The 21,632-nt window shown below is 40.5% G+C and overlaps 1 protein-coding gene across 1 annotated transcript in view; it reads left to right on the forward strand.

The window, feature by feature from the left end:
- The window catches only part of GABBR2 (gamma-aminobutyric acid type B receptor subunit 2), a 790,497-nt gene that overhangs the window by 499,352 nt on the left and 269,513 nt on the right, over window positions 1-21,632 (forward strand). The window contains exon 6 of the mRNA XM_027874970.1: window positions 7,429-7,629. Coding sequence (XP_027730771.1) covers window positions 7,429-7,629 — 201 coding nt within the window. The remainder of the gene's footprint in view (window positions 1-7,428; window positions 7,630-21,632) is intronic.

Raw genomic sequence — 21,632 nt, forward strand, 5'->3', positions numbered from 1 at the left:
GAAAGAAAAATCATAAAAAGCAGATTGAGAAATTTAAAATGCCCCAAGTCTAGGTGCATTTTTCCTGACAAAAAGCCCTATGAACTCAGCTGTCTCCTAGGGCAGCACTTCCCAGTATGAGAACTGACATTTTTATGATGACCCCAAATCATCAAGAAAAGCTTATATTCAGCCTGCCCTGTTTAAAAATATATATATATATATATATATAGGGGTATGTGTAATACTTTTTAGGAAAACTTCCAAAATTGTAGAGATAATAACTTTTTTGTTTAAAAAGTAATTTTTTAACAAAAAAAAATTGGCATTTGTAGAAAAAACACTCAGCCATTAGGAAGATTCAGCTAAAAGGGCATCTGTGCCCAAGAATTCTGGGTAGCAAAGGTAATTAAAGTTTAACTTCAACCCCGGAAGGAGGGAAGAAGAACCCCCTGACCTGGAAAAGATCATTACAGGAGAAACGTGAGCACCGTGCTGTCTCCTTGTTTTTCTCAGCTATGCTGGGGAAAAAAGCGCTCAAAGGCTGGGACGTAGAAGGCCAAAAACAGTCTTTCAGAGGTGCTGAAAGCAAATTGAACCCTGGTGCAAAAAAAAAAAATGTCAGAGAGGCCCATTAGAGTATGGAACCCACAGACTCAGAAGTGCTAAGAAAGCGCTTAACACTTTCTCTCTGATAAGGTAGTTAAATTAGTAGCTAAAGCAAGGTGGAGAGGCAGACAAGCCGAGGCAGAAACCAGACCCAGGCTTACGGCCCGGTGTGTTTCAAACTCTCCCAATGAAACTTCAGTACTTCTCTTTTTACCAGAATGAAAAGCCAGAGTTAGTTTAAACCATTAAGGTTAGTTTGAGAGAGGGCCTAAAGGAAGAAACATAAAATATTTGGAATCAAATCTTGCCTCTTCAACTTACTACTTCGATGGATGATCCCCTTAATCCTTCTTAGCCTCAGTTTCCAAATCTGTGGGATAAGGATGTGGGACAAGACTGATCTCTAAGATTCCCTTCTAGTTCTAAATCCAATGACCTTATAATGAGATGCTTGTGTTTCTTCAAGTCTTGTTACAGATTGTATCTGTCCTTTGATTTATTACGCAAACTTTGGGAGTTAGACTTTCTTAAATATTTATACTTTTACTGCAGTTTCTTCCTCTGTAAAATGAGTAAGTTGGATGAGATGATGGCTGAGGTCTCTTCCAGTTCTAAAAGTCTATGATTCTCTTATTTTAATGAGCATAGTTTGTATAAATATAACTACAGCTGGAATTTGTTACATTTTCAGTGATGTCTAACTCTTCATGACCCCATTTGGGGTTTTCTTGGCAGAGATACTAGAGTGGTTTGCCATTTCCTTCTCCAACTCAGTTTACCGATGAGGAAACTGAGGCAAAGAGAGTTAAATGACTTGCCCATGGTCACATAGCTAGTAAGTGCCTGAGGTCAGATTTGAACTCAGGTCTTCCTTGCTCCTGACCCAGTGCTTTATCCTATGTGCCACCTAGCCTGGAGTTCGAAATCAAAGAAATCTACTAAAGTAAGAACTATACTTGTGAAATGAATTGTTTGAACTCAAGTATAGAACTTTATATTTGAGCTCATTATATTTCATCTTATTTAATTCAACTCATTCTACACTGTTGCAATCTTTTTGAATTATACTCTTTCATCTAACATATTGGCTATCCCTCCAATCTTCATTTCATCTACAGATTTAACAAGTGTGCCCTCTATGCCTTCCCCTAAGTCATAGATAAAAATGTTGAACAGCACAAGAGAAATCTCTGGGCTCTTCCACTAGAGATACTTCTCCAATTTTGTGTGGAAATCATGAAGGTCTACTCTCCAGGGCTGGTCATTCAATCAGTTTCAAATCTACCTAACCACACTATTAACTAGCCTATATCTTTCCACCATATCCCACTACTTATCTCTACTCCCTAGAGTTGGTCATTCAATCAGTTTCAAATCTACCTAATCTTACTGTTATCTAGCCTGTATCTCTCTATCTTATCCCACTATTCTTTGTATCTCATCATTCAATCAGTTTCAAATCGACCTAACCATACTATTATCTAGCCTATAACCCTGCTACTTACTTACTATCTGCCTCTGGTCATTGAATCAGTTTCAAGTCCACCTGACTCTGCTCTTATTTAGACTATACCTCTCCATCTTTTTCCCAAGTATAACATGAAAGACTTTGTCACATGCATTACTGAAAGCCAAGCATTCCCTTGATTTACCAGGCTAGTTACCATGTCAAAAGAAAAAAAAAGGCAATGAGGTTAGTCTGGCATGACCTGCTCCTGATAAAGTCATGCTGGCCTTAGTAATCACTACTTTCCCTCCTAAGTGCTCACAAAATATTTCCTGAATAATGTGTTCAAGAATTTTGCCAGGAATAGAAATATAACTTGCTGGTCAATAGTTTTCAGGCTTCTTATTTTTTAAAAGAGACAACACATGTTCTTCTCTAGTTCCTTTCTGTAAGATCATCCAAAGATTACCAACTGTAGCAGAGAATCACATCTACCAGTTCTTTCAGGATTCTGGAATATAATTAGTCCAGTCTTGGTGACTTGAACTTTCTGAGAGCAGCTAGATTTTTGACCAATAATCTCCTTCCTTATTTTGGAGTTTTAACTACTGCTCACCATTTTTGTTCTCTCCTTCCCAGTCCAAAGGTAATTCTCCTTAGAAGAGAAAGCAGAAGTAAAAGTGAGAGTTGAATAGGTCACCCTTCTCATTTTATCTATTATCATCATCCATCCACACCAAATAATGGTTCTATCCCTTTTTCTTGACCTCGTTATAGTCTAAATAGAATCATGCTTCTGTGCCAGGTTTGTGGTCTATTTCTCAAATTCATGATCTATTTTTCTCCTTGTGAACAGTGGTGACTGGTAAATACCTACAACACAATTATTTCTGTTTCTGTCTCTATTAATACTCACTCAGATGCTGTTCACCATATTTCTCCCCTAAGGGGCTTGCATTTCCTCACATGAGTGTATATATATATATACATATCTATATATGTGTGTGTGTATGTGTGTGTGTATGTATGTATATGTGTATATGTGTATGTATATGTGTATATGTGTATGTATCTATGTATGTATAATATACAATTCCTCTTTACCTCTCTTACTTTTTGTCTTTTCCATTCATTTGAAATAAGTCATGCCTTCCAGAGCATAGACCAGTGATGGTTTTTATCCAACCAAATGTCATTGATAATTATTAAATGAAATTTTTTTTCTTGAATTAGCATTTTTAGTTCGCCCTTTTTATCACCAGTATATTGTACATTTGCTTATAGATAATTAAGACCTTGGGTTTTATTGATGATTTAATCTTGAATTTTGTCACTTGTAAAATGTTCATCTGCTGCCCTTTGTCCTGTATTGTATTTGCTGCTCTCTGGGATTCCAGGCTTGTCAGATCTATGTAGGCAGTTTTCTCCTTCTCCAATCCCTTTTCAGTTTAGAGTACTCTTGATCATCTTCTAAATACTCCAAACAAATATGTTTTTACTGGCTTTTCTTAGGTACACTCCATCCCTTCCCAGGAGCAATAAGTCCTACATTTAAACTGTAGTGCAGAAAGAATATTTTCAAACTCAATGTTCTCAGCCAGCCACTTCCCAAATCTGTCTTTCTTTTCCTGAATCCCCTACTCCAAGAAGCTGTAGCATGCATAGCAACCACACCCCAATAAAACTATGTTGGCAGATGGACATTGAGGGTAATCAACAGAACTCAAACCCATCGGTGAATTAGGGGGATGTCTACACCAAGCACGTGAAGGATTTCCCCTGGCACAGTGGGCAGATGAGAACTACTGATTCCAGTGGCCATGAAGGCAGCTGAAATAGGCCCTGTGGAGTACTTAGAGCTTAGTTAGGCAACATAGATGCCACTGCACCCCGGGCCATTACCAGTCATCCTGACTGAAGTGCAAGAATGAGGCTGATGATCTTGTACAACTCTACCTCGCTTAAATCCAATTCACAGACAAGTCAAGACATCACCCCATGATGTCATTGGTCCTCTTCAAAAACAGAGGACCAATGAAAACAAGGGACCTAAAATTAACAGTAATGATGAAAATAGCCCTTGTTCCCACCCCCCACCACATCTTCAGGTTTTGGTTTGGTTTTTTTACCGGAACTTGACAATCCTTGACAATGATTCTCAGGTTCCTTCTCATGGCTTTATTTGTTCCAACCTGAAGGACCACAAACGAGGGCTTTGATAGTTTTGACAGTGTTTGACAGTTCATAGAATCATTGTTTTAGCGCTGAAATGGATCTTAGAGGTCATTGAGTCCAACCCTCTGGTCTTACATACAAAAGAATGGAAGTGTAGAGAAGTTAAATGATTTGTACAGGATTACAGAGCTAGTAAACATTTGAGTCAGGTGTCACAATCTGTATCAGAGGACAGAGAGAGTGCTTGTCCTAATGAGATCCCAGATCCACTTAGGTCAGGAATATTATGGAGAAGGGATAGCTCCTTCTCCAGAGTGGACAGGTAGGGCTGCTGGCATTTCACTGTACTGTCCCTCTTGGTCAGCCACATCTGTGCCAAGCCTCGGTCTCAGCTCTCATTTTAGTGGTGGCGCTCATCCCATCTGGTTAATCTTTCCATGCTCTTCACCCCAGAATCTCGGCTTCAGGTTGGTATAATGGAAAGAGCGGGAGTTGGAGTCAAAAGACCCAGGTTTGAGTCATGGCTCTGACATTTACTAGCTGTGTGTCTACAAGATAGTCACTTCATCTAACTGATCTTCAATTTCCTCTTTTTCTAAAATGGGGTGAATAATACCAGACCTGCTTTTCCCTATTGTGAAGAAAGCATTTTGTAAACCTTAAAGTGCAATATGAATGTGAGCTGCTATCATCTTCGTTATCCTCATTTCACTGCATTCATGTGTCTGGGAAAACTGGGATTCCTCTAACCCCAAATTATAATCAGTGCAATGACCAACCACAAGCCCAGAGGACTCACAATAAACTATGCTGCTCACCTCTAGATAGAGAAGTGATGGACTCAGAGTATGGACTGAGGAACTTTTGGTGAGGCTGGTGGGGAGACAGGAGGAAACATAACCAATGGGGCAATTTGTTTTGCTTGACTATATGTGTTGTAATGGGTTTTGTTTTTCTTACTTTCTTAGGGGGAGGGGGAGAGGTAAGAGGAAGTGAAAATCTAAAAATGCTTTTTTTTTAATAAAAATGAGTTGTAGGTGATGGCTCCATGATCCAGGACTTTGGAGTAAGGAGCTAGACAAGAGTTGAGGAGGCTTTCATGGATAAGGAGCTATAGGGAACTGGGAGAGAAGGCACCGGTCCTCCAGGGGAATTCTTCAGCTTAGTTGATTCCTGGTCACTGATTTTGTTTGGTTGGTTTTGTTTTCTTTCCTTGGCCCCAAAGACTGTGGCCTAAGATTGGACTGTCTGCTTTCTTTTCCACTGCCTTCGCCTGTCACTTCTGACCAAGATTTCCCTCCCCCAGACCATTCAGACCAGAACACAGCAGGCTCTCAGCTTCTTTCCTTCCCTTCTTTCCTGAAGCAAACATATAACAGTCCCTAAGAATTGTTTGCTGATGCTAACAATAGGAAAACTGATAGGAAATAAAAAGATTCTCCCTTCTCATTTTCTAGGCAAAGAAAAAAGGCACACATAATTCATAAATAATGGATCTTTGGGCACACAAAGGACTGGAGAAAGATTCACTAAAATATATATTTCGAAGAAAAACCAGATCCAGGGTATTCTAGATATTAAGTCACAGAAGGTGAGACTCTGGAGCAAAGTTCAGGGAAGGATTGGTGAGATGGGCTGAATGCTGCCTCCAGAAAGAAAGTTTGGACTGAGGAATGAAGCATTTACACTCTACCTTGTCCTTAGCCACCAAATCCTACCTTATGCTAGCTGTAGTGGGAACTGAGGAGCAGAGGTTTTAAGTCATCCCAGGAAGCCGAGAATGAAAGAAAGGGAAGAAGAAAATCCAAGAAAAAAAATACAGGAGTGTAGGAAGAACAGAGGAAGGATGTGGTCTTATGCCATTGCCCTCGGACAGCCAGCAAGTTCTCAGTTGCCTTTCATGTGTCAGTGATATATGTAAATTGGGGGTTACCTGTATCTATACATTTGTACAGAGTTTTTTATGAGATGGAGTATTAACTAAGATGTATTGGAGCCAGCCCATACCAGTTCTTGTTAAACTGCTTGTTAACTTTTAAATGTGAGCTTTTACACCTCAGAAACCAGCAAACACTACAAATCAAGACTTGATTAATTGTATCGTTGATTTCTAGACCTAAGAAAATGTTGGAAAGAATATTTGTAATGCTAGTTAAACTTAAAAGTGTGCCATGCTTACTTTTTTTTTGGCTAACTGCTTATTAAACATTTACCAGCATATCCTTGGTTATACATACATAGAGTGGAAGTGTATATATTCATATATATGTACATGTGTAGAGGCAGCAAGGCATAATCAGTTTCCAAGTGAGTGATTAATTCTTCACTGTTAGAAACTAAATTTAAAATTGGATATTCTGTTCTAGATCCAATATAGATCTGGTAAGATAAGAAGATTTTGTTTCCATCACAAAGAGAAAGATTGAATATCTACATCTGCAATATATTTTATATATTTTTTAGTTTATGGAATAAAACAAGCATTTCTATAACAGTTTAATTAAAAAGATGATTGTACGTGAAACTGCAAATCTATGTGTAATTTGTTATTCCTTCTAAATATACAACAAAGTTATCATGTCAATTTCTTTTTTTTCTTCCCTTCCTCACCCCTCCCAGAGATAGCCACCATTAGATACAAATAGGTACACATATGTATAATTTTTCTATACATAATCTTGTCAGTTTTTTTCTCTAGATGCATTAAGCATCTTTCTTCATATGTTCTTTATAGTTAATCTGGGTATTTATATAGTCAAAAATAACTTAATTCTTTCAAAGTCATTCTTAAAACAATATTGCTGTTACTGTGTACAATGTTCTCCTGGTTCTGCACATTACACTCTTCATTATTTCATGCAAGTCGTTCTGTGTTTTTCTAAGATCATTGAGCTCATCACTTCTTATAGCACAGTAGTATTCCATCGCAATCATATACCACAACTTGTTCAGCCATTCCCCAATTGATGGACATACCTGCAATTTCCTTCAATATTTTTAAAGTGTAATTTTTCTTCCTGTGTGATAAAAAAATTTCAAAACAACAAAGTGACTAAAGTTAAAAGGAAATAGGGAATTATGTTAGCAAGACATCTGGGTGGTTTTCCCCTAAATAGTGGGATGCTAATATGAGCTATGTAGAGAATAAAACAAAATGTTTATTTTGACCAGTGGAATGTCCAATGATTTTTTGACTTCTACAACTACTTGGTTTGTAGGCATATCATGAAAACATGTTCGGCAGCAAGTATCAGTGGATCATTCCTGGCTGGTATGAGCCCTCCTGGTGGGAACTGGCACATTCTGAAGGCAATCCATCCCCCTGCCTCAGCAAAAATCTTCTGGCGGCCATGGAAGGTTATATCGGAGTGGATTTTGAACCCCTCAGTTCAAAAGAGATCAAGACCATTTCAGGAAGGGTTGGTATCTTTGTCATTCTAAATTTCAGCTGCTGGACATCTTTTTTTCTTGTTTTTAAATATTGTCACATATATTGATATGAGGACACAAACTGTTGAAGTGGAGTTACTGATTCCATTGTTGCTCAGAAGTATGTTTGCTGTTCATCTACTTAACATTCGTGAAATATTTTAGAGACCAATCAAAAGTTTTTTAACCTTATTTGTAACCCTGAAAGTTTTTGATTCAATGGACCTTCATCTACTAGGCTCTGTGGAACCTAGGAAAACAATGCAGGGATGTAGGCATAGCTCATATAATGTCAATAGTCAACAAACATTTATTAAGTACCAACTATGTGCCAGGCACTATACTAATAATGCCCTTATTTGGTTTCACTGCTTTTGGCAACATCACAGTTTTAGAGGAAACAACATCACCAGGGATCATATTAGGTCCATAGGAAAATTGCAGGGCAGGGGCAGCTAAGTGGTGCAGTAGATACAGCTCCCGCCTTGGAGTCAGGAGGACCTCAGTTCAAATATGGCCTCAGACACTTGACAACTACTAGCTGTGTGACCCTGGACAAGTCACTTAACCCCTACTGCCTCACCAAAAAGAAAAAAAAAGAAAAGAAAATTGCAGGGCAGAGTTGAGGCAGAGACACTTTTGGGACATATGAAAGCTACCTTAATGTGGAGAAAGCCCATAGGGAATTGAGCAGATACCAGGCAGGGTACTGAGCTCAGCTACTCTCAAGAAATTGACCTAATATGATTTTCCTGAGATAGGGGGTGAGGGGTAGAGGGAAGGGTTGGATGGAATCACTGTAGTGGAAAATGGTCATAACATTTTAATGATATTATTGCAAAATGACTAGAAGCTGTTGGTATTACACAGATGGAGTTAACCTATATGTCCCTTAAGCACCTGAAACTCAACATGTCCAACTCAAAACGTCCCCCAGAACCCACCCATCTTTCAGACTTCCCTTTCACTGCCAAGGGCATCACCGTCCATCCAGACATCCAGGTTGTCATCTTCAGTATCACTCTCACCCCACATATCCAATCAGTTGCCAAATTTTGGCATTTCTTTCCCCATATCTCTAGCACACATCTCTTTCTGTCCTTTCTATCCACCACCCTTCTCTAGGGCCTTCAGCAGCTTCCAAAGTGATGTCCCTGTCTCATTTCTCCCCACTCCAATCCACTGTCCACACAGCTACCAGTGATTTTCCTGAAGAGCGGGTCTGATCGTGTCGCTCCCCTACTCAATAACCTCCAATGATTCTTTATTACTTCTAGAATCAATTACAAGCTAAACCTTTCACAGCCTAGCCCCGTCCTGTCTTTCCATTTTTTTATACATAACTTCCCTCCACAATCTCACCAGTCCATCAATACAGACTTACTGGCTGGTCTTCGTATACAATACCTCATCTCCCATTTCCTTTGCAATGGATGTCCCCCATTCCTAGAATGTTCTCCCTTCTTACCCCTACACCTTTGGAGTCCCTAGTTTCCTTCAAGACTCAGTTCAAACACCACTTTCTGCACTTCCTTCCTCACCTTTCCAGCTACTACTGCCTCTCCCTCTGAGGTTATTTTCCATCTACTCTATAATGTATTCTGTATATATCTATTTGTGTACATGTTGTCTCCCTCATCAAATATAAACTCCTGGAGGGCAAGAGCTGTTTTTACTTTTTCTTTGTATCCCCAGTCCTTACTAAGGCACCTGGCACAAGGTAAACTCCTAACAAAGGCTTACTGATTGATTGCCAGTTTACACAGTCATTAATCCCTGAGGCAATGTGGTATAATGCCTTTGCATAATCCATTGGATTATGACCTAGAAAACTTGAGCTCTAGTCCTGCCCCCTTTCATTAACAGGTTTCTGATTTCAGGACATCACTTAATCTCATCTCTCAGTGATCTCACTGATTTGTTGTGATGATCAGATGGTTTAATGTGTGTCTGGGAAAGTACCTGGCCCATAGCAGATGTTCAATAAATGTTTGTGGAGTGGAAAGTGATTTGAAAAGTACCTAGGACTTTATACATATTCAGGGTAAAGCCAGCCTGATGTAAGGGGGAAAGGTCTGGCTTTGGAGTCAGAGGAACTGACTTGAAGTCCTTGTTCGGTCATTTATTACCCACTTGACCTTGGTTGAACCTCTTTAATCCTCAAGTTCCTCATTTGTAAAAGGTAGAGATTGAACTAAATGGCCCCTAAATTCCCTTTCAGCTCTAAATAGGTGATTCTGTGAGTGAGATGATGATTATACAGAAGACATTGTTCCTTCAGAAAAAATGCTGAATTCTCTATTTTAGTCTAAACATTTTGGGCTTCCTAACTACTACCATAGTAGAGCGCTGGCTTTGGTGGAAGACCTGGGTTCAAGTCCCAGCTCTGACACATACTGGCTGTGTGACCCTGGACAAGTCACTTAACTTGTCTCTGGACCAGTGGTGGTAAACTCAAATAGAAAACAGGGCCACTAAACCATATAAGCCTCCCTGCTGGCATCATATTGACTTAGAAAACCACATCTTGACATTATCTGTTTTCTATTGTATTTCTATTTTGTTAAATATTTTCCAATTATATTTTAATCTAGAGGATTGGGAGGGTTGTGGGCAGCATGCAACCTGTTGGCCACATGTTTGACACTTCTGGTCTAGACAACTCTCTAAGATTATAAGTAACAGCGAGTCAGTCTTTATTGTTAGCAGTTTTCTCAACTGATGCAATATTTCTCCCTAATTCCAAATAGTGCATCATGCTTTTACTAGCTATGTGACTCTGGGCAGGGCCCTCTCAGCTTCACTTTTTTCATTCGTAAAATGAGGGGATTTTCCATCTCTAAATGAGTAATGAACTTTCAACCACCAGGCTCTGTGGAACCTCAGAAATCAGTGTGGGAATGTGAGCATAGCTCTTAGAATGTCAATAGTGAATAGTCACTAAACATTTATTGAGCACCTACTACGTGCCAGGTACTGTGCTAATGGCCTTAATTGGTTCCACATTTCTGGAAAATGAGGGGGTTGGACTTGGTGGTCTCAAAGGTCCCTTCCCTTTCTAAATCCATGTTATGTCCTGGGTTCAAAATCCCACCTCTGCCTCTTTCTACCTTCGTGACCTTGAGCAACCTCCTGTGCCTCAGTTTCTTTATTTGTAAAATGATGGGGTTCCCTATACAAATTAAGTCACATGTCCAAGCTCTATCCTTGTTGTTGTTCAGTTGTTTCAGTCATGTCTGATTTCCTTGACTCCACTTGGGGTTTTCTCAGCAAAGATACTGGAGTGGTTTGACATTTCCTTCTCCAGCTCATTTTGCAGATGAGGAAATTAAGACAAACAGGGTTAAGTGACTTGCCCAGGGTCACACAGCTAGTAAGTGTCTGAGGATGGATTTGAACTTAAGGACATGAGTGTTCCCAACTCTAGGCCCAGCACTCTACCTATCTTAACTATCATCAAATGATTTACCATATGCTTAGTTTCCACTTTCAATACAGATCTGGAGCAATAATATTTACATGACCACAGTTTCTCTGCCCTAGCCTTAATGCATTGTGCTCACAATTAGGACCCTTTCATAAATGGAGAAACTCAAGGACTATGTTCCCCTTCCCTGAAGCTATGGGGATCCCTGGCTATGGTCTACTGCCCACAGCCCTCAAGGATATCCCCGAATTACAGAAGAGTAGTGAGAATTCAGCTAAACTTAGCCCTTCAAAAGTCCTTCTGATATGAGATAACCGCACTCTGTATCCAGGCCCCACGAGGGTGGGAGGCAGAGCCCGAGGTGACAGAAGCCTCATAGGAGATCTCCTCAGAGCATCAGCTGTCTCTTTCACCAGCCAATCAACAAGCATTTCATAAGCACTTACTATGTGCCAGGCCTAGCTGGGATGGAGTGAGGCAATCCCAGAGTGTCTGTAGCTGTTTGCACCAAGCCCCATGTTTTCACACTTCTTTCTTGCCCTTTCATTGAAATACCAAAGTAATTTGGTATGGGGAGGATGTGTATGTGTGCATGAAGGCAAGTAGCCTAAAGTACTTCTGGCTAATGTACCATTGCTTAGACATAATAGCTAGCGTTTATATGGTGTTTTAAAGTTTATAAAGAGCTTTAAGAAAATATCTCAGTTTATCCTCACAACAACCCTGGGAGGTTATCCTACTGTGGTTATCCCCATTTTACAGATGAGGAAACTGAGGCTGAGGGTGGTCAAGTGACTTGCCCAGGGTCACACAGCTAGTGTCTGAGTTTGGATTTCAACTCAGGCCTTCCTGAATTCAAGTGCAACACTAAATCCACTGCGCTGTCCAACTCTGCACCGATCTACGAAACCTCAGCTTCATCTCTCATAAAATAGCAACTGTTAATTGCTCTACAGACCAGGGGATTGTATTCACTGTTTTATCATCATGTTCTATTACATTGTTGTCACCCTAAAATACCACCCAGTAACAACAGTTACAGAAAGATTCCACTGACAGAACAATTCACTTTTAATTAATTAATTTTAATTAATTAATGGCTAGCTCCAAGGAGGTCTCCTCCAGACTCCCCTCCACAGCAGGACAACAAGCCTATTTAACTAATTGGTGCTGCTGTTGGTTTCTGGGGTGTCAGTTGACCAGAAAGGGCCAAGATCCTCATCAGAGGGATTTTCTAAATAGAGAAACAGTTGAACCCAGAACGTGCTCTCTAACAGAACTATCCATCCCTTACTGCTACAGTTTTCAGGAAAGATCTGAGGCTGCAATTTGGACATGGACTAGTTCATAGAATCATAGACTTAAAATTAGGAGGGGCCCTAGAGGTCATCTAGTCCAACCCCCTCACGTCACAGATAAAAAAAAACTGAGGCAGAGGGAGGTTTATGACTTGCCCAAGGTTACAAAGGTAGAAAATGGCAGAGCTGGGCTTTCAACCCATGACGTAAGAACATAGATTGAGAGCTGGAAGGGCCCTTGGAGACCACTGAGTTCAACCCTCTCATTTTACAGATGAGGAAACTGAGGCTGGGAGAGCCTTCCCTAGAGTCACACAGCTAACAAGAGTATGTTGCGGTATTTGAACTCAGATCTTTCTGATGCCTAGCCCAGCAAATCCAGCATCATTTACATTGCACCATCCTGCTCATCCCTTCACCTTTGCCCCGGGAAATTGTTTGGTCATTCAAATTTCAAAATCATAGATTGTCAGATGCTTCTTCCATTTTATAGGTTTGGCTATTTTCAATTCATTAAGGTCCCCTTTTGGTAAACTATTCACGTGATATTATTCCCAGTCCTACTATTGACTTCAAAGGAAACGTAGTCCAGAGTGGCCAACTTTGGTCACCCAGTGGATACAGCATGAACCCTGGAGTCAGGAGGACCTGAGTTCAACTCTAGACATATACTTATCAGCTGTGTGACCTTCAACAAGTCACTTAACCCTGTTTGCCTCAGTTTCCTCATCTGTAAAATGAGCTGGAGAAGGAAATGGTACAAATCACTCCAGTATCTTTGTCAAGAAAACCCCAAATTGGGTCACAAAGAGTCAGACACACCAAAAGGAGTGGAGGATTTAGAGCAGGAATCCAGCCACTTGATCCTCCTAGGCATCAGTTTCTTTTTCTATAAAAAGAAGAGAGTTAGACTAGAAAATATCTAGGGCTCCTTTACATGTTAAATTTTATGAATTCATTTCCATTTTTTAGAAATTACTTTAGGTTTAAATTCTGTTTTTGTTTTATTTTCCATTTTAAGCATTTAACGCAATGGCCAGAATTCTCCCAGAGTTATATAGAGGAATAGAATAAATTCCAGTCTTAATAGTCTATTGATAGCATCATGGAACTATAACAAAAGTACAATTTTCAATGAAATTATTGCTTTTGAATAATTTTGTAATGTTCCATGGCGAGAAACTACTGAAACACTGCATTATGGTGGATTCAGCATCACTGAACTTAATGATGGAAAATAAATGTGAGCAATGCAAGCTTATAAATGACCTACCTATAGAGAGAAACAGTTAGTCACCCAGTTCCCACTTACTGCCAAGACCCAACACCAAAACTTCTTTTGTCATTAGAGCAGACCTTAAAGTACTATATAACTGTTAGCTATCATTATCTCTGGGGCAGCTGGGTGGTTTAGTGGATAGAGTGCTGGGCCTGGAACCAGGAAGACCTGAGTTCAAATCTGGCCTCAGACACTTGTCGTGTGACCCTGGGCAAGTCACTCAACCCTGTTTGCCTCAGCTTTCTTACATGTAAACTGAGCTGGAGAAGGAAATGGCAAACCACTCCAGTATCTTTGCCAAGAAAACCCCATGGACGATGTCCACGGGATCACAAAGAGTTGGACACAACTGAACAGCAACAACAATCATCATTACCATTGATTGACTGATTATCAAAGCCATTGTAAGCTCTTGGGGAATCTATAGATCCAGAAATGGGCAATACATAAAAGCAGAAATAGTTCATGGAACCTGACCTCAGAGGTAGACTCCCAGGTTAAATTAACAGGTCTCCATCTTCCACCAATCCACCCACCAAAAGAAAAAAAAAAGATGGTAACAGGCGTTATTTCCCCATACTTTCTGAATATTTTCAGACCTACAAATATCTCTGGGAATGATCATTCATTTGCAACTTGGTATAAATTAACTGAATTAGCTTTATTCCAGTCTAATATTTACCTGAAATCAGTTTTAGTGACAGAATGATAATTTTGCTTGGGGTTGGGAGAGTGGGGGAGAGTGAATAGGTAGGTATATCTGGAACATGGAGCACTTTTGTGGTTACGGCAGGCCCAAGTAGAGTATTGAAATGGAGGATTTAGGAGTATATGGGACCATTAAGGGACTGGTGGTTGTTGTTTGGTCCTTCATTCTCAAAGAGGACCATGACATCAGGGAGGTGATGCCATGACATGCAAGTGAATTGGATTTAAATAAGGGAGGGCTGTGCAAAGTCACCAGTCTCACTCTCTCCTCCGGAGCCATCTGGTTCTAGTGGCAAAACGTAGGTCAAAAAGACTAGAGATGGCCCTCAGGGGCCTGGTAAAAAGGCATATCAAATATTGAGGAAAGGGAAGTGGGTCTGGTGCACATGTTAAATTTTAGATTTATTTTTCCCCAAAACTCTGCCAAGAAGAGGAAGAAATTTATTTTTCTGCTCTTCCTCTCTTCTCTTCACCTCTGATCATATTCTAAACTCAGAACTCAAAACACAGAACTATTATGTCTGGACCATAGCTTTTGTAGTAAGGCTTGGGAATCTTGTTCATTTGTTTCAGTCATGTCTAAATCTTTGTGACCCCATATGGAGTTTTCTTGGCAAAGATACTGGAGTGATTTGCCATTTCCTTCTCCAACTCATTTTACAGATGAGGAAACTGAGGCAAACAGGGTTAAGTGACTTGCCCAGGGTCACACAGCTAGTAAGGGTCCAAGGCCAAATTTGACCTCAGGAAGATGAGTCTTCCCAACTCCAGATCTCGTGCTCTGTGCACTATGGTGCCACCTAGCTGCCTGAGAACCTAACCACCATTTTATAACGTTGTTTCCTATATTCTATTTAGTGTGTTTTGTGTTCAAACATAACAACACCCATTGAAACTTGGGAATATGGTCCATTTTTACATAGGAATTGCCTATCCAATTTCTATCTCAGAAACCTTAAATATCTTGTAAGAAACTAGACTTTTTTAATGATAAGTAATGTATTAGCTGTGCCTTAGTGACTATTTTAGGATCATAGAGCTAGAAAAGCTATGAAGTTAGAGCTAGAAAGGTCAGAGGTCATCTAGTTCAACCCCCACCCCACCCCCACTTTACAAATTAAGAAGCTGAGGACCAAGGAGGTCTCTTGCCCAAAGTCACATGGGTAGTAAGCATCGAAGGTGGGATTTGAACCTCTGACTCTAGAGTCAGTAGTTTTCTCACTGTAGCTCACTGCATCCCTGCTTCACTTTAACAAAGTGGCTGAAGATGTTGTGTGGTTGTAGCTCCTTTGCCAGAAAGAACCTTGAAGACGCAGTGAAGATGATATTATATGGAGTAGATGGAATAAGGCATGGGGTCACAGCCATGGTGGAAGTGTTCTTCTCCTCCCAGGGAGGTTCTCCCAGTGGAGAGAGAGAGAGAGAGAGAGAGAGAGAGAGAGAGAGAGAGAGAGCGAGAGATGCTATCTGGCCCATTGTGCGACCTCATTTTTTTTTTGCCTGAGTTTGGCAATCTACCACAAGACCCCTTCATAACTCTTAGTCTATACTGGCATGAGAATTTATATCACCTTATAGTTGAACTAATCAATAGACCATTTAAAGAAAACTTACAACTGGTAAACTGTGTGGGTAGGAGTCACAAAGAAACATTTTGGTTCAGTATAAGGAAAAATGTCCTGACCATTATAGTTTTCTTAAAGTGGAATGAGCTACTTTAGAAGATGGACTGCAACTTGGTCAGTCAACAAGCATTTATTAAGTACCTACTATGTGCGGGTCATTGTGCTAATGTAACCTAGGCTTCTCTGGGCATGCCTGGTTCTAACATGGAGGTGCCCTTGAGGAGCTTTTGGAGCACATCCAGATCATCAATCAAAAGAGGCCACCCACACCCATATGGTAGGGGATGCAGTGGCCTCCATGTTAGACAAACTGGGAACACTCAAAGGTTACCTCAAGGCCAACTACATGTTACAACTAGGCATACCTAGAGATGCCAGGGCTATACTATGTGCTGGGTGTACAAATAAAATGTAAAAAGCAGCCTCTACCATCAAAGTCCTTAGATTCTAATGGGGGAGAGAGACAGCATGCAACTAACTAGGCACATAAGACTTATGCAGTGGAAATTGAAGGTAATCTCAAAAGGAAGGCACTTGGGCTAAGGGGGTGGGGTAGGGAGGTGGGAGCGAGAGGGAGGACAGAAGGCAGAGAGGCCAGGAATCAAGAAAGCTCTCCTGGAAAAGGTAGAATTTGAACTGAATCTTGAAGAAAGCCAGAAAAGGAGAGGGGTGGAGGGAAGGAAGGATTCCAGCTATGGGAGACAGCACATGAAAAGGCAAGGAGTCAGGAAATGGAGCATCATGTGTAAGGAACAGCAAGAGCTCTAGTCTTAGCTATTAGGATTATATTGTGATTATGATTATTGTGCTTTTATTATTTTTATCATTATTATTATTATTATTATTACTATTATTATCATTATTATTATTTCTGCTATATGGAAGGTAAATGCTTAAAATCCTGTAGGGTGCTGAAGGAGGATCCTTTCTTTTCTAATATGTTCACAATCAGGAGACATATTAAGGAAGTTTTATTCTGCCTAAATGTTTGTCTAGAAGTGGCCACTGCAGATTTTTTTTTTGTGTAGAATCATGGAATTTTTAGAGTGGAAAGAGACCTCAAGGGTCATCTAGTCCAATCCACAACTGAAAAAGAATCCCTTATAATAATAATAATAATAACAATGACAATAATAATAGAAATTTCTGTAGCACCATAAGGTTTGCAAAGGGCTTTTTCTATATGTTATTTCATTGATCCTCAAAACAATGCTCTGAGGTAAACGTTATTATTTATCTCCACGTTACAAATTACGAAATTGAGGTTGATAGAGTTTAAGTGACCTGCTTGGTGTCACACAACTAGCAGAATTTTTTTTTCCTTTTCGGAGGAAATTGAGGTTAAGTGATTTGCCCAGGGTCACACAGCTGTTAAATGTCTGAGGTCAGATTTGAACTCAGGTCCTCCTGACTCCAGGGCTGGTGTTCTATCCACTGCTTCACCTAGCAACCCTACAACTAGCAGGATTTAAACCTAGTTCTACCATACCCAGCCATCTACTGACTGTACTGTCTCCCATAACTAGAATCCCTCCTCACCTTTTACCCCTTGGCTTCCTTCAAGATCAAACTCAAATCTCACCTTCTGTAGGAGGCTCTTCCTCAACTCCCCCACTCCCCTGATTTATCCAGGGTCACACTTCTAGGTGGTGCAATGGATGGACCTGGAGTCAGGTAGACTCATCTTCCTGAGTTCAAATCCAGCCTTAGACACTTACTGACTATGTGACCCTGGGCAAGTCACTTCACCCTGTTTGCCTCAGTTTCCTCATCTGTAAAACGAGCTAGAGAAGGAAATGGCAAACCACTCCAGTATCTCTGCCAAGAAAACCCCAAATGGGGTCACTGAGAGTCAGACACAACTGAACAACTGGTAAGACTCTGAGACAGGATTTAAACTGGTGTTTTCCTTGACTCTAAGTCCCCTACACCACCGAAAAGTGTTAGATTGAGAGTTAAAGGTTAAAATTCTGGCCTTACACACATGATCTTGGGCAAGTCACTTCTGTCTGGGCCTCAGTTTCCTTCTCTGTAAAGTGAGGTTGGACTAAATTATCTATAAGGTCCCATCCAGCCCTAAATCTATTGTCCTATGACCGTCTCAGCTCTCCTCATTGTGGCCTAGTATAACAAGACTGATTTTGCTACGGAGGAGAAGGAAGAGCTCCACACAGGGTCATTTGCATGCATTCACCCAGCAGCTACGGCCCCTGCAGAATCAACCGGACAGCCTACCAGCAGCCATGGGGAAAAGAAATGTTTGCTGTTTTATAACAAAAGACATGTAAGTGGCCATGATCTAAGCAACGACAACCTCAGACTGTGTTTGGAGACCTAAACAAATCTAAAACCAAGACGGTTAACCTGCTGAAAGAAGCTCATGTGGTGAAACAGATGAAAAACCCCGAGAGACAGAGTTTCTGGGTTATTAATGATCATTTTATTAATTAGGCAAGCCAGCAATCAATAAATTGATGGTCAGTGGTTTCTCTCGGTAACCAAGGAACCCAAGGGAGCCTCTGAAACACCTTAAATGGGGTGTGTAGCTTCTAACAGGGAACTAACAAGTGAAAGTTAACCCTGACTGGTGGACATGTAATGAGGGGTGGGCTAGAAGTCTTCAGCTCCTCCTGCTGAGAACTTGGCTTGATCTTGAGACTCAGCAGCCTCCAGCAATCTGGACAGGGAATCTATCCCCACCAACCAAGACCTCTCTGGTTGGTTTTCTCCTTCATGAGCTGGGTCACCCTAAACTCTAATGGAGGGGCTTCTTTCCCCAGGGTTACAGCTCACCCAGACTGGATTCTGTTTATATTTTAAACACACGTTAAATCTCTTAGTTGGGTAGATTGCCGCCCTGGATTTAGGAGTTTGTTTCTTGAGAACTAGGAATAATGTCCTCTATCAGTCATGTCCTTCAGAGACCCGACTTTAACAAGAGCTGGGCCTTAATGAGGAAATTAAGGAGAAAAGCCTGGATCCCAATTTAATAATTAGTTATCGATATAATAGGAAAATAATAAATTCTTCCAGTACATCAAGTCAAAAACATAAGTTTTTCACTGACACATTGGAAAATGGAAAGAGCCCTGGATATGGAATCAGGCATCCTGGGTTCAAATCCTGGTTCTGCAACTTAGTACCTGTGTGAGTCTATTAAACTCTGGCATTTTTCCTCATCTATAAAATGAAAGCCTTGAATTCCGCAGCCTCTAAAGTCTCTTCCAACTCAAAAATCTATGAAATCCCATGAAAATTCCCCCTTTGAAGTCTTACCTTCCACAGGATCCCGTTCCCAGTTCTCCTTAAGCTTAGTGCCTTCCCTCTGAGACTACCCCCCAATTTATCCTGTATACACCTTATCTATACATAGGTGTTTTCGTGTTGTCTCTCCCATCAGATAGTGAGTTCCTTGAAAGCAGGTACTAAGGGTTTTTTTTTCCCTTTTCTTTATATTCCTGGCACTTAGCACAGTTACTGGCTAATAAAATTTAAAAAATAAATAAATAAATGCCAGTTGATTGATGGATTGACTGAAGGGAGTGAATGGTCACACGTGGGCTCCTTGAGAATGCTAGAAAAGGCAGAGTTTTTCTTCATTCCACTAAACAATTAATTGAGAGAATTATGGCCGTGGAGTTGTTGTAGATAAAGAAACATCTCACTCTGCAAAAGAAACTTGAATGTGAAGAAAGTTTTTGTGTAGACAGTGTCACACATATGAAGAAATGACACTTGTTCTGAATTTTCTGAGGAAGCTGGACTAAATAGCGTGTCTTTGAGGTAAATAGTAAATGGTGGTTGATGTGGCATGATGTTTTGCAGCATGTACTAAAGGCAACAAACCAAAGTTGACAATAGGAAACTCCAATATTCCTGACATCCAAGAAAGCATTTGTGTCAAGATCACAGGGGAAAATAATGTTGATTTGTTTTCCTGACATCTGTGGCATTGTCCGTGCAAAATTCATCCCTTGGCCTCAATGCTGTCAATAGGGTATATTATGTAGACATTCTGAAACATTTTAGAGATTCCACGGGTTACACAAAGAGTGGAATATGGCCCAGTGACTGGGATCTTCCCCATGACAACACCCATGGACTCCAGGGGATTTCTCTCAAAACAGCTTTATGCTCATAATGCTATTATTGCACAGGGTGAACACCTACCTTATTTATCATATTCAGTTTCAAATCATTTTTTTACTATTTGCAAAAATGGAATCAGCCTCGAGGGTAAACAAAACAAAACAAAAAATTAGAATATGGTGGTCAGAGCGACATTCTAGGAGTAAGGCCTGGATTCTAGTCCTAACTCTGTCATGAAGAAACTTAATGACTTTGTGGTTACTTATAGGCTCTGGGCCTCAATTTCTATAAAATGAGGGGATTCTCTCATTCCAAAAATTCTGTGATACTGTGATTTCTGTCTATAATTTGCTGCCATTATGGAAATTCAAAAGAATTTGGTACAATGCTCTAGTCTAGTAGATAGTGTGTGGGACCTGCAGTTAGGAAGACTTCAGTTCAAATCCAGACTCAGATATTTACTGGCTGTGGAACTCCAGGTCAATCACTTAACCTCTGCTTGCCTCAGTTTCTTCAACTATCAAATGGGAGTAATAGCACCTACCTCACAGGGTTGTTATGAAGATCAAATAAATTAATATTTGTAAAGCTCTTAGCACAGTGCTTGGCACATCATAGGTTCTCACTAAATGCTTGTTTTCTTCCTTTCTTCTTTCCTCCTCCCTCCCTTTCTAAAATATTGCCACACTCAGAAAGCAGTTGATCTGTAGGGCAGAAAGGTAGCAGCTTTTGCCAAGGGCCTAAGTGAGGACACCTGGGCCTCTCCCCTACTCTCTGAGGCTGCTTGGAGGCAGCATACAAAACCAGAGAGATCCTGAGCCCCTGGGATTATGTTTAGACTAGAACTGTATATTCTGGAAAGGCATCCAGGTGAGACCCCTTTGTTGTAGCTGATGGGTGGCTTTCCTTATGTATTTCTGTCTGTGTTCCACTATGTTGCTCCTTTCCCCGGGGGAAGTCTTGTGCATTGGACTGTGACATAAAATGTTTGAGGTCTTAGACCCAGGATGTACCAAAAGGCTTAGCAATGATACTTCTGTGTCACAAAGGTCAGCAGCAGTTGGGCCTTTGACAATTTTTCAGCCCTCCCCTCTCCCTTCTCTTATGTGTCTATGACGGAGGCCCCTGACTTGCAGGTTTTGAAGGTACTTCTAAAAAAAGAGCTTCCCAAATGTTTCAAACAAAATTTTGAGCACAGTAGGAGTGAATATATAGTCTCTCAAGGTCAAAAGCTCTGAAGATACAGCATTCATTTGACTGCAATAGTTCTGATATGTTCTCCAAACAATCAGTCTCTACATCTCAATTACACCTTGAATGGTGATATCACAAATGGAGTTATTTAGGCAATTCACCCCACACAAGAGATTTTAAAACACATACTCTGCCTAGGGAGATTGCTATATTAAAAAGTAATACTTCAAAACAGTTGTGTTTTCATGAGTGTGCGTACTGCCTTGAACAACACAAATCACAACCCTTGCGTGATAAAGGTTCATGAGTAGCGTTATCGTCATGCGGTGGCCAAACTCTGATAATAGACCTTTCTGAACTTGGCTAGGCTGGT

This window comes from Vombatus ursinus, unplaced genomic scaffold, assembly GCF_900497805.2.
Source record: "Vombatus ursinus unplaced genomic scaffold, bare-nosed wombat genome assembly UNPS02014807.1, whole genome shotgun sequence".
Classification (NCBI taxonomy): domain Eukaryota; kingdom Metazoa; phylum Chordata; class Mammalia; order Diprotodontia; family Vombatidae; genus Vombatus; species Vombatus ursinus.